Source organism: Rousettus aegyptiacus, unplaced genomic scaffold, assembly GCF_014176215.1.
Source record: "Rousettus aegyptiacus isolate mRouAeg1 unplaced genomic scaffold, mRouAeg1.p scaffold_m13_p_13, whole genome shotgun sequence".
Taxonomy (NCBI): Eukaryota; Metazoa; Chordata; class Mammalia; order Chiroptera; family Pteropodidae; genus Rousettus; species Rousettus aegyptiacus.
Genome location: NW_023416288.1, coordinates 29,952,190 through 29,966,256, shown reverse-complemented (window position 1 = coordinate 29,966,256; position 14,067 = coordinate 29,952,190). Strand labels below are relative to the sequence as shown.

The following is a 14,067-nucleotide window of genomic DNA, read 5'->3' as shown; positions in this document are numbered from 1 at the left end:
TTTAGAGAGAGGTTAGAGGGTTTTTTTACAGTACCTAGGGGCTGGGGGAGTGAGTGTTAGTACAAACCAATAATTGCTATGCAATTCTCTTTGGCACTTATGCAGTGTAATCCTTGTTACACATTTATGTTTAGTTTAGATCTTTAGATCTCATTTCCTCCTTAGACCGTGAGCTCTATTTTTTTCTCCCTATTTTTTTTCTATTTCCTTCATTTAAAATGCTTTTTTTTTTTTTTTGAGTCGCAGTGGGTTACAGTTGTGAACAAGACAACAAAGTCCCTAGGAAGCTTGGAGTCTAGTGATGGATCTGTTAGACAAAAGGCAATTAACATAAATTAACATTAAAACTAGTAGTCGATGGTGGTAATTTACAAAGCTAGGGGAAGTAACTAATCCTTAAATTGAGGAAGAGGGGTAGGGTGGTAGTAAATTGCAGAGGAAGAGAATGTAAAATCTAAGCTAAAATTTGATACATAAGTAGTATTTCCCCATGTGGAAGAAGCTATCACATTCCTAGGTAGAAGGAACAGCGTAAGATCGAAGAGAATGAGAGAGAGCGAAAAAAGTGGATCAAGGAGCATGGGTGGTGGCTAGCAGAGAGCGTAAAATGTGATGAATGAAACCAGTGGGGGGCAGACCATAAAGGCGCCCTGTAATTTAAGAACCATATTAAGGAGGTCGTATTATGCTTAAGAAAATGTGGCACTTATGTGGGGACTTTAAATGGCAAATCATGGTTACATTTGTGTTTCAGAGAAAATCTGGTGTCTCCAGCGTCCTCTTAACCATTAGGTTAAGCTTCCACATGCAGTTCTGTAGTTTTGAGAGGCAAGGACCGAGAGAACTGTACGAAGAGAGTGATGTTTTGGCTTTGGCCCCACAGGTCTTGGGGCCGATTTGCTGTTTGGGGGAGGTACAAGAGAGGCCCGAGTATGACAGCTGTACTGAGCCATTCGGAGAGCGGTGGCGGTCACGATTTCACAGAGGAGAGATGTCGGGCTGGAGAGATGATGGGTTCGTTTTCAGATGTGTTGTATTTGAGACATTGGCGCTGCTGTTTAGAATTGGGTTCCCTTTAGATTGTATATTCCTTAAATATTTTTTACATTTATAGTCGTTAAGTCCAAGCTTGTAAAATCTACCAACTAACTTACTTCTGGAAATTATCAATGTGAATCTCTGTTAAATCTACATACTAAATCCAATGACGACGTTAGCGAATACTCTGGTCCGCTGGGCTTTCCGAGGTTAAGTGGTGGTTGACCTTCGAGCATGCTCAATAGGGAACCACAGGCTCCCAGCTCCTGGAGTATTTGTTTAGACCCTGTTTCCTCACTTAGACCCAAGCTGTTGCCCTCTGCTGGTCAGAATTGCGTAATGCAGCGCGAGGAAGAAATGTCCTAGGGGACGCGTAGTTGCCGGATGACGTATAAAGGGCGCGTCCGCGAGTAGGCGGCTGGGATTGCGTCACTGGTGCGCGCTGCGGGAAACGCGACCAGCCGCATGGCTGCGGGTGGGTCGGAGGCTCCGCGGCCGAAGGCGGCCTCCGAGGGGCTGGTGGGCGGACCGTCGGGCGCCCTGCCTTGCCTGAAGCTGCCGACCTACGCTGCCGCTTGTGCCCTGGTGAATAGCCCCTACTCCTGCCTGGTGGTGGGGCCGCACCGGAGGCACATCGCACTGTCCCCGCGCTACCTTAACAGGAAACGCACTGGTATCCGAGAACAGCTCGATGCGGAGCTCCTGCGCTATTCCGAAAGGTACCAGTCTTTTAGCCTTTTCCTTCGCCGAGAGGGCAGCAGGTGGACGTGCTGATGGCGCAGGAGAAAAGGGGCGCATGGGAAAGGTTGCACCGGCCACCGTGAGCTTAGCCCCGAGGCGTCTGGGAGTCGCTATCTGCCCCAAAAGGCCAATACTTCCTTGATCAAGAGTGGTCCAGGGTTTCTTTCATAGGTTGGACAGAAAACGTAAATGTGACGTGACTTGTGTTAGAGGAAGGGGTGGAGTAGCTCGCTCCAGAACCCGGGTGTAGGGGAAAGATTTAGAACAGGGGTCTGGAGACCAGTTAGGCCCATTCTTTGTTTTCTCATTCGACAGTGAAAGTCTGGAATGCGGTGCTGAAGTAGATTCTCATTCTGATTGCACATAAATGCATTAGTGCAAGTTTTATTTGTAAACCGTGAAGGATGGTTTCGTTATTGTTTTGGCCCTGGTGCTTTCCTCTGGTTCTCGTCTCTTAGACTTGATCAGGGATGAGAGAAGTACTAGTTTTGTTTTGCTTTTAAGAACGGACACTTTGTTTAGTCTAATTGGTCTGTTTATTGCTTTTGAGAGTGAAAAAACTTGGTGCATTTAAATTAAGATATTCGAGAACCTTGAAAACTCTTAGAATTACAAGGGTCAAGGGAAGGGAGCAGATCACCTAAATACTGCACTAGATTACTTTGGGTCAAGGGCAAGGGGAGTCTAAAATTAGGATGAGTAGATTTTCTAAGGATTTGTTGTTACCCTTTAGGAATTTCATGAGCCCTGTGAAAACTTTCATATGCCAATTTTCTTGAGCAGAGTATCCACTTTCTCAAGGGATTCTGAACCCTACACAAGTTAAGAATCCAGCAAAATGTACAGCTTCCTCCAAGCACCAACACACACTCGTGTGTCTGTTTTATATACTAGGGATTGGGGTATAAAAAAGAAAAACATACAATCTGTACTTTAGGAACTTTAAACCCTAGTAGAGGTATAAATATAAGCCGAATCCAATAAAGTGTTAAAATTCGTCAGAAATCTAAATTATTATGAGAGAAGAAATGGTGAATTTGATCTTAGGACCTTTGAGGACAACTTAGTAGGAGGTTACTTTAAGATGGTGGCATTCCAGGCAAAAAGAGTGGCAGAAATAGTTGATGGATAGTAGATATGAAATAGATTGCTTTGACCAGAGAATTGTAAGTACTAAATAACTGGGTAAGGTTTATGTCAGAGGAAGGAGGATAGGTGCATTTGAAGAGGAGCGCAGTGGGTCAAAGACATGGAGCAGGGGTGGAGGGTGGGGAACAACTGAGGATAGCCATTTTGCTCTCCCTTTCTGCTTTTACCAGTCTCCCCTCCCCCCCTTAAGTAGGGTTAGCGCAATACCTTCCACTCTTGAGAGAATACTAGTACGTATTCCTGATCTCTGTAACATTGTCTAACTTTTCAGTTTAGTTTCTTAAACTGCAAATCTGATTTTGATTTGGTAGAATTAGATGATTATAAAAGAAGGGCAGAGACTTTAGATAGGAGACCAGTTAAGAGATCGTTATTGTCTAAGAGAATGGCTTTAGGAGATACAGGGATATACGAGGTGGTTGTAAAACTTGGGAATAAAGGCAACTGTTTATGTATTTTATAACTTTCTGTAATCAGTTAATGCCTTTACTTGACAGGCTAGGAGAAAGTCATCCAAAGCATCTCCAGTAGGAGCCATTATACCAGAGAGGCTGGGAACGGATTGAATGATGATTTCTGTAACTGAATTGGACAGTGTGGCCACGCAGAGCAGGTTGCACTCTGAACAGGGGTGTGCTAAAGACGCCCATTTATTCAGTGCAAATCAGGCACCACACATTAAACTATGCATTACTACTGAGGAACAAAACATTGAATGTAGCAGGAGTTGTAATATCAGTCAGTCATTTATCATGTGTAGAGTCAGGAGGACTTGCTTCTGTTCTAGAAATGAGGAAAAGGGAGGAATTGAGAATGGTTCTCATATTAGTTACTTCAACAGCATCCCCCATTTGACAGACTTACCACCATTTTTCCTCCTAGTGACAATTTTTTTAAAGATATCCCATTTTGAAAAGTCTACTTAGAGAAAGTTAGTAGTTTTCTAAAATCACATTATACAACTTCTAAGTTATATCTTTTAGAAGCCATCAAGAAAAAGAACTTTTTTCTCTTGTATATGACAGCTCTTGAATTATTTGAAGGTGGCACATATGTTTTCTCACACTAGTTCTATAGAAGTTTTAAATGTGCAATCTAAGCATCCCTTATACTTGATTTAATTGTTCTCTAAATATTTTAAGTGTGGCTACCACCTTGACTTGAAACTTAGGATGGTTTCATAAAAACAAAAATAACAGAGGAAAAGATATATAGTGTTGAGGTGTTTGTGTATCTGATGACTTTTAGTAAGTTTCATGCTATGAGTTGCTTTCCTGAAGGTCTGATGGATTAACACATAACCTTTTGGGCTTAGGCTCTATGTTCACCTTCCCTAGTCAGCAGTTCTAAACCCTCTTATAATAGTTTGTAGTACTACCTTTACTGTCACGAAACTACTCTTTACTATGCTGAGATGAAACTTAAAAGATAATAGAACCTACCTACACAATTGCAAAAAAAAATCTGTAAAATGCTCAAGTATGACTTCCTGGGAAGACTGAAGTAGATGCCTCCAGCACCTATTTCTGGAATCATTGTGAATGTGTCAGTTACAAATATGGATTGATGGAAGGGTTTTGAGTCGACACCTTAGATAACACAGTGTCTCCAATGGTGAAATGCTTTTCTGAATTAATGGGTAATTCTTGGTAAAGTCCCACACAAAACATCTATCCTTGAGTTTACATAGTAGCTATATTCCTGGAAATTTTAATGCATATAAAAATTACTTTATGTTAATATGTTGTCTTTTTTTAAAGTTAGATTCTATGCTCAGCTATTTATAAATCAGTTTGTCCCATCATTCAGAAGTGGTATAGAGCTAGGGAAATTTCTTCATTGTACGGCACTGTCCTGCACATGAAAGAATGCCTCCCATCTCTGGACTTTGCCAGTGATTGTGACAGCCTTGATTAGTACCCACAAATGCCACCTAGGTGACAGCAGTATCTACCTCTCACTAACACCGCCCCCACGCCCCCCCGCCACACACACACACTTGAGACTCTTTAAAATAGTTGATTAGGGGAAACAAAGTCTAACTTTTGTTTTTTAGTCTAACATGGCATTACGTTACCCTCCCTCCCTCCTTGCTCTCTAACTTCGTGTTTTCTGTGCCCCTTTATTCGTCTTAGTGATGGTATAGTTCCTGTTAGGAAAGCCACATGCAGAAATTAACAACTCAAGAGAGTGCTTTCCAGAGCAAGTCTCAGAGTTTATGGATTTTCTAATTTAATAGTTATTAAAGTTCCTTTCCAGTGGCTGCGTTACTTAAACTACCGCCATTAGGGATAAATTCTTTCTTTTGTTCTGTGTGAATTTTTCTAGAAATTTAATGGAATTCATCAAAAATGTTCTCTGCTCTCAAGGGCCTTAGCATCTTGTGTGGAATCCAAACATATATATAGATAGATTCAATAAAATGAGATTAAGAACTGCGAGATCGTGTTTGCATGGAGTCCTGTAGGAAGAGAGGAGGTGTGACTGCCTTCAGCCTTGCCTGACGGAGTCAGAGAAGTTTTCTGGAACATGTAGTGAACAAAGTGTGGTAATGAAGCCACTAGGTTTGCCTTCCTAGTAATTATAATTTTAAGAACTTGGAAATAACAGTTTGCAATACTAGTTGTCCCCTACTCCTGTCAAATGTGTAGACGAAAGTGTCAGAGACAGTTCTCCATAAATGGTATAATAGTATTAACATTTTTGTTTACTAGCAACAGTTATAGTTTGGGATTTTTCTCTGTTAAGTCATGGCTTTAATATTCAAGGGCTTCAGCTTTAACTCTGATACTTCTCTTGCTATATGCCTTCTGGTACAGAACATTTTTTTCTTGGCAAGTCCTCTTTTTTCTCCTATTCTAGCATGACTAGAATCTAGATGAGTTGCAAATAGAGAAGAAGGGTCAGCGTTTTTGCTCATGCGTAATTGGACATTTCTGGGTACTTATTTTAATCATTTCTAACTTAGCCAATATATTGGAACCCTTTAGTGAAATTGGACTATTGAACTTATTACAGACTAACCATATGCTGTACTGCTGGCATGGGTGGTTACATTTAAGAGATGTATACTTTTTAGACTTAGAATATCTAATCACTATGAAAATGCCTAGTTTAAAGGAAGATAAAAGATACCTTTTTTTTTTTTCTTTTTTTTTTAAACAGCCTATTAGGTGTCCCCATTGCATATGATAACATCAAAGTAGTGGGTGAACTGGGAGATATTTATGATGACCAAGGATACGTTCATCTTAACATTGAAGCAGATTTTGTTATTTTCTGCCCTGAACCAGGGCAAAAGCTTATGGTATGTATCTCTCTTTTTTCCCTAGCTTTTTTTGTATTATGTAATTTGGAAAATTTTAAGAGACTGTACAGTTGGGACTCAAATGGGTTGTTATTGTGAGTAACTAAAAATTATTTTAAATGAAAAATTAATTTCCATCAGTTCAACCTAGGTAAGTTTTAAAACTCTATCCTCCTAAAACTCAAGTGCATGTGCAGTGTATGTGTACATCTAATTAATTCTTCGTTTAGCACCAGAATGAGCTTAAGGTGTAAAATATCAGTTTTTATTATTTTATAATTTCTCAATTATACAAAAGTTTCTTTATAAAAGAGTCAAACTTTTATAGCAGTAAATAAAAAAGGAGATGCAAATTCAAATGGTTGTGGGACCAGGAAGGTAATGAAAATGAATCAAAGATGGGGGGTCAGGGTACTCAGACTGTGCTATGAGAATAAAGGCCCTGTGGGGAAGGTCTTTTGGCTTTTCAAGAGAAGCTGAATATGCAGAAATTGCTGCGAAATCTCTATCTTCATCACTTACTCCTCTCTCCCACCAGCAGTTCTCTGTAAATCTATGTTCATTTGTGTGTGTGAGCGCGCGTGTGTGTCTATATATGTATTCATATGTATATATGTAACAAAATTTTTTTTTGTAACTGAAAATTTTTTACAGGAATTGCTTAATCAAATAGATAATAACTATTAACTAAGTCTTGATACTGTCAATAGAAATATAGGTCAGATTTTACTATGACAAAATCTATAAGGCATTTCTAATTAAAAAAATGTTTTCCAGTGACCAATTAAACCAGTAGATATAGTATCCTTGGCCTGCCAAACTAGGATCCTACAACCAACCTTCATAGTGTTAAAGTTGGCAGTAGGTTTATACTTTAAAATTCCAGTTCTTAAATACATTTGACCAGTCCATTTTCCCCATTTTTATTTTTAATAAAGAGATATAATTTACATACAATAAAATGCTAAGATATTGTGCACTTCAGTGAATTTCGACAAGGTCATAAAGCATTCTGTCTCCTTAAAGGTTACTTTCATGCCTTTCCTGGTCAAGCCTCACTCTATCCTAGACAGCCACTGCTCTGATTTTGTTTATCATAAATTAGTTTTGCCTGTTCTGTAATTCCATGTTAATGAAATTTTTCATTATACACTCTAAAATCTGTTCTCTTTTGCTCAGCACGTTTTTGAGTTTTATCCATGCTGTTGCATGTATTGGTTAGTTCCTTTTTATTGCTTATGGTATCCAATTATTTGAATATATCACAGTGTGGCTGAGCTCAGTGATGGATTTTGGTTTAACAGTCTGGAGCTATTATGAATAAAGCTGTTGTCATACATTTTTTTTTCTCCTAGGTAAAAAACTAGAAGCAGTATTGCTAGGTACTGGGGTAGATGTGTGTTTAAGTGTACGAAAAACAGGCCGACTTCCCATTTAGCACTTGCAGTTGCTCTGCATTTTTGTAATCATTTGGTGCCATCGGTCTTTTAATTTTATTGGTGGGCATATAATAGCTACTCATTATGTGTGTGGGTTTTTTATTTTTTTTATTTTTTTATTTTTTGGTACTTCCTCATGAGCTCCTTTTCATGTGTTTTAATAAGAAGGGCCCGTTCAAGTATATTGCCCATTTTTAATTGGGTTTTTGTATTGCCATTATTGAGGTGTAATAGTTCTTTTGTAGTCTTAATACAAATCCTTTTTAGATAAATATATTGTAAATATTTTCTCTTGGTCTGTGACTTTTAACTTTTAATGGTATCATTTGATGAACTGAAGCTTTTTAATTTTGATGAGGTCCTATCTATCATATCATACTTTTATGGTTATTGCTTCCTGGACCCTATCTAAGAAACTCACCTACCTGTAAGTTTTGAAGGTATTCTGCGATAAACTCAAATTTTCGTAGTTTTAGCTTTTCTATTTAGGTCCGTGATCAAGCTGAAATTTTTTGTGTATGATGTGAGATAGGCCCTTGAGATCCATTAGCTAATGTCCATTAGCTACTGTTGTCATTAGCTATTCAGGTGTTCAGACCTGTGTATTTGAAAAGACTTTGCTTTTCCCATTGAACATTTTTTTTTAAATTGATAGGCTTTATTTTTTACAGCAGTTTTAGATTTATAGAAAAATGGAATGGGAAGTAGAGTATTTTCATATACCTTTCCTCACTGCCTTCCCAACACACCACAAACACATCGTTTCTCTTATTATTGACACCATCTTGTGTTAGTGTGGTACATTTGTTTCACTTGTCGAGCCAGTATCGATACATTATTATTAAGTAAATTCTATAGTTTACTGTTAGAGTTAACTCTTTTTGTTGTACATTCTATGGGTTTTGACAAATGTATAAATGACATATATTGACAAATGTATAAATGACATATATTCACCATTACAGTATCCTGTAGAATGCTTGCTCATTGCCCTAGAAATCCTCTGCTCCACCTGTTCGTCCCTCCCTCCATCCCCTTGAAACCCTGGCACTAAGGATCTTTTTACTGTCTCCATAGTTTTGCCTTTGTCAGAATGTCATATAGTTGGAATCATCTGGTTTATAGCCTTTTTTCAGATTGTCCCTCTTTCACCTAACCAGTGTGCATTTAAGATCCCTCCATGTCTTTTCATCGCTTGATAGCTCATTTCTTTTTATTGTTGACTAATATTCCATTGTATAGATGTACCACAGTTTGCCCATATCATCCAGAGGGTACATCGTAGACCCCATTCTCCCAGTAAGGACACACAAGGAAGTTTTATTCGTCACATGCATAAGGAGTTGCTGACATTAAACAGCATTGTAAACATGTTATAATATTTAAAGTTCTATAATTCAAAATATGTGATTTTTAAAAAATATTTCAGGTTTTTATTTATATACCTTATCTACGTTGATTCCTAAGGGAAGAGTAGAAGACTAAGTTTTGTAAATTTTCATTTTACACTTAAAATTATATAGCACATACTTTTAGTTTTAAAGCTTCTAATAATGTTTTTGTGATTTAGTTACAATAGCCCTGCTCAAGATTTGCATATGAAAAGTAAGCTGTCTTCTAATCGGACTGCTTACATCATGCTATATTTAATCGTGAAAGAATGCTCTGAAAGCTTTGAAATTCAGACTGTTTATAAAACTACAATGTGGATCCTAGTTATTAAAAGCATATGCTTCCTGCCTTGAGGTCTTTTCACATGTAGGTCATATCAAAGAGTAATTTCTGCTTGGTTTCAATATGATTTTAGACTAATCTACTCCCCATGGAATTTTGCAGTGGAAGCAAAGGTGAGTTTTTTTGGGCCGTGCAGGGGAGGGTAATTGTTTATCCAGTTAGGCGATTGAAATGCAATTATTTATTTAATAAAGTTTGAACTTTCTAAAAGCTCTAAAGTGTTCTAATATGATGTTTTATATAACATGTGGCAAGTTTCAATTGAGATAAAGTTTTTCCATATCAAATTATATCATTGTTTTGATGTTTTCTCTTTGAAGGTCTGTTTGAAACTTACAAAGTTTGATTCACCTTTTAACTCTTTGGATCTCTTCCTGATGTTGTACTCTTTTCTTCTTCTCAGGGTACAGTTAATAAAGTGTCTTCTAGCCACATTGGCTGTTTAGTACATGGATGTTTCAATGCCTCCATCCCTAAACCTGAGCAGATGCCAGCTGAGCAGTGGCAGACCCTGGAGATAAACGTGGGCGATGACCTAGAGTTTGAAGTATTTCGTTTAGACTCAGACGCTGCTGGAGTATTCTGCATTCGGGGAAAACTAAATATCACTAGGTCAGTTCCTAATCACATTTTTATTATTCTAATAATCATTTCTATTTAATTCTGAATTTAGAGAACATAATCCCCTCTTTTAAAAAATTAATTTCGTTTATTTAATGTTCATGCTTTCAAACCATAAAGTCAATGTTAATAGGAATCTTAAGTGCTATTACAATGCATTAAATATTTTAAAGATCTACATCTGGCTAACTGGTTTGTATTTTAAAAACTCAGTTTTGCTGAGTATTTTCTGGTTTGTTGTTACTACTAAAAATTTAATTATATTGCATAACCTTTAGCCTGCTTTTATTTTTACACAGTTGAAACAAAAAATATTTTTTGATTATTATTATTATTATTATCATTATTATTATTATGCCAGGTAGATAATTTAATTTTTGTGTTTTTCTGTATTGAAATTCTTATAAGAATTACTCTACTCTTGAGCTTGGTTCCATAGGAACCAATTGTAATGGAGGTAATTAAAATAAAACTGTTGGAATACTGCTGGTATTAATTCTTCCAGAGTCTGCCTTGATAGGTAACAATAGTAGGGGTTAAAGTTCTAGAATAGCTGTCTAATAGAACTTTCTGTGATGATGGAAATGTGCTGTATTTTGTGTTATTCAGTAGCTTTGCTATTGAGCACTTGCAATGTAACTAGGGTGACCGAGGAACTGAATTTTTAAAGTTTATCTCATTGAGGTTACTTAAATATAAATAGTTAATATGTGGGTGGTGCTATTGTATAGGACTGTACAGTTCTAGAAGGCTATTTCATTGATCTTTGTTTTTATTTTAATAATATTAAATAATTCACAGCTGTTAAGTAATATTGCTTCAGCATAGGTTAAGAATAACAGCGAACTATTATTTGAAACAAGGATTGAGGTAGTAGACAGGAAATTCCATCTGATCGCTACCAGAAGTATATTTTCTCTCTATCATATATGTCAGTGGTTTGATTAATAAGCCTGGGTATTGTGATGTTTAATGTTCAGTGTCCAAAATTTCTGAACAAAACTAAAATTTAGAAGCTATATCTTGATAACCTTTTTATATCATTTTTCCGTGTGAAAACAGTTTGGGAGGAAAAGTTTGGAAACAGTAATTTTAACATTTCCAAGACATTTCAATGGGCTGAGGGATAATAAGAAAGAATATTTGACATTTATGCCACAGTTACTTATTTTGTACTGCCGTCATTATTTAGAAACATCCTTGCATGTTGAGATATTCTTGATCTTATTTTGTTCTTTCATTTTTGCTTATTGCTCTGTACATTTTTTAAACTGTTAATTTATAGTTTACAAACCAAGTGCTCTGCAGTTTCTGAAGAGGTAACAGTAATTGGTACTGAAGAAGATGTTGAAAAACTTACAAAGAAGAAAAAGAAAAAGAAGAAAGACCCAGAGTCACATGAAATGGAAAGTGGTACCACAGAGCTAACAGATTTTGCAGATGTTACCATGAAGGAAGAGACTGACCTGCAGGTTAATAATGATATGAATGGCCTCCGGGAGGAAGAGCCAAAGAAGAAGAAGAAGCAGCAGCAGCAGCAGCAGCAGCAGCAGCAGCAGCAGCAGCAGCAGCAGCAGCAGCAGCAGGAAGATCAGGGCCAGGAGGAAAGTGGTACCACAGAGCTAACAGATTTTGTAGATGTCATCATGAAGGAAGAGACTGACTTGCAGGTTAATAATGATGTGAATGGCCTCTGGGAGGAAGAGCCAAAGAAGAAGAAGAAGAAGAAGCAGCAGCAGCATCAGCAGCAGGAAGATCAGGGCCAGGACCCTGTTTTCCAAGGCAGTGACTCTAGTGGTTACCAGAGTGACCATAAAAAGAAGAAAAAGAAAAGAAAGCACAGTGAGGAGGCTGAATTTACCCTACTTTTGGAACAGTCACCTAAAAAGAAAAGGAAAAAGTAATTTTCTTCAGTGTCATGTAAATATGATTTAGTTTTTAAAAGATTGGTTTATAACAGTAAACGAATAAATGTTTGATACAAAATGCTTGTGTATTCCGCAGTCTTCAAAACAAGAAAAACTTGTTTAGGAGTTGAGTTTTTGGTACTAAAATTACAGAACCGATCATTAATTTGGGAAATGCCAGTATTATTAAAGTGCCATTTTATTGTATGCAGAATGAAAAGAAAAGGGCTGCTCTGACTTCCAAATATTGGATTATGAAAGTTTTTATGTTCTAAATAAAATTATTTCTATCATCTCAAGACTAGCAAAAAGATTTTATATAGTGTTATATCACCAAAGAATGAATTTGAGCTCAGGCTTTCGGTTTGTTGCTTTTTTTAAAAAAATAGGTTTCACCTTTTTTGTGAAATTACAGGCCATTTTGTTTCACTTTTTTTTTTTTTTAATTCAAGGCATTTACCAGTTTCAGATTTTCCTTTATCATGGCTACTACAGCACTTTTGTTATTTAACTTAGACTGGTTTGCAAAGGAGCTTCTGAAGTTCCCAGACCTCTTAGGAACTATGTCACCACTGACTGTGTGTTAGGAAACAATATTCACCATTCTTGCTTTTCAGGTGCATGTGTAGTGTTTTCTTCTTTCTCTGAGTTTAAGAGGTCATTGGAGAGGCCCTTTGTCTTGTACTTGTTCATTTGTGCCTCAACAGTTCTGCTTTTTCACTGTGTGTTGGAGGAAGAGGATCTGATGAAGACAGGATAAATGTGATTCTGATTAGTGGGGAATGTCTCAATTTTTAATAATTCGGTTAGGCTACCAGAAATTGTTCTGAAGAGAAAACTACTCTTCACTGCTTTCACTGAGAAAATGTGGAATATGTCTTAACTATTGGAAAACTCTAATGAAATGATGAGCTGGTTCAGGCTGATAATACAGGGCAGTACTCACTCATTCACCAGGTATTTGACCATCTACTGTGTGTAACACGCTCTACTAAGGTCCAGGGATGTAACGGCAAGGAAAGTAGATGTAGTTCCTTGCCTCGCGGAATGTCACAGGAGGAGAAACCAGGTGTGCGCACCTACATAGACACATACGCTCTGTAAGTAAGAACATACAGAAAACTTGTAATTGTGGTAAGTACTGCAAAGAAGATTGTCCACTTACTATTAATTGTGTTAGTAACTATAAACGGATGAACCTGTAAATTGGTCTCCACATGGCAGCCATTTTTGTCGCCATTTATGTAGTATCATAAATAGTATTGGTCTCTTATTGTTTAATTTTTGTTAACGTATGAATTCTACTAGTAGCATATCTCGATCTGACTCTATAATGATAGAATGTAGAGTTTGCAATGTTTATCTGCAAGTAGACTTGCCAGACAGTGGCAAGGTGCAGGCCAGTGTCTTTCCATGTAATTTAGTCTCATGTGGGTATTGAGTCTTTGAAATGTGGCTAGTTCAAAATGAGATGTGGCGTCAGTATAAAATATACACTGGATTTTTAAGGTGTACTAAGAAGGAATGTAAAACATCTCGATTTTGTATATTGGTGAATTTATATTTTTGTATAGTGGATTAAATAAAATGTTAAAATTCAACTTTTTCCAGTTTTATTTTTTACTGAAAGATTAAAAATTGTATATGAGGCTCACATTTTTCTTTTAAATGCTTCCTTATGAAATTTTAATTTGAATACATAATTATAATCATGTCTGACTTAACATAGGAAATTAATTTTTAGTGAAGTAATTCACCCTTCATAAATACCAGAGAAGCTGTCAAATTTATGCTATTCATGGAAAAATACACCGTGGCTTAGTAAAATAAGCAAATTCCCACATATTGTTAGCATCTTTTCCGTTTGTGCTTCTATCAGTCATGTTTTGTTTTAAAATGATTTTCATCTGAAGAAAAAAGCATGCTGAACTTGAAACCAGATTTATTCATGCTTTTTCATAGTGTGAGTAGCTTTGAAAAAGCAGATCTAGTCACTTGCCTTCCCTAGACTACTGACCTTTCGTTGTTTTAATGATACAAAACCTCTGATATTATGGAGGATATTATACTCTTCAAAACATTTGTCACATGCTATACTAACTTGGGTTTTATCTCCTCTGTCTCAGAATTT

The 14,067-nt window shown here is 36.9% G+C and overlaps 1 protein-coding gene across 1 annotated transcript; it reads left to right on the top strand.

The window, feature by feature from the left end:
* The first annotated feature begins 1,466 nt into the window (after positions 1-1,466).
* On the top strand, positions 1,467-13,537 carry POLR1F (RNA polymerase I subunit F). Its single transcript, XM_016159590.2, is given in 5 exon segments — positions 1,467-1,757; positions 6,094-6,235; positions 9,812-10,020; positions 11,315-11,912; positions 11,914-13,537. Coding segments are annotated over 5 exon segments (1,254 nt in total). The 5' UTR covers positions 1,467-1,503; the 3' UTR covers positions 11,965-13,537.
* The last annotated feature ends 530 nt before the right edge of the window (positions 13,538-14,067 follow it).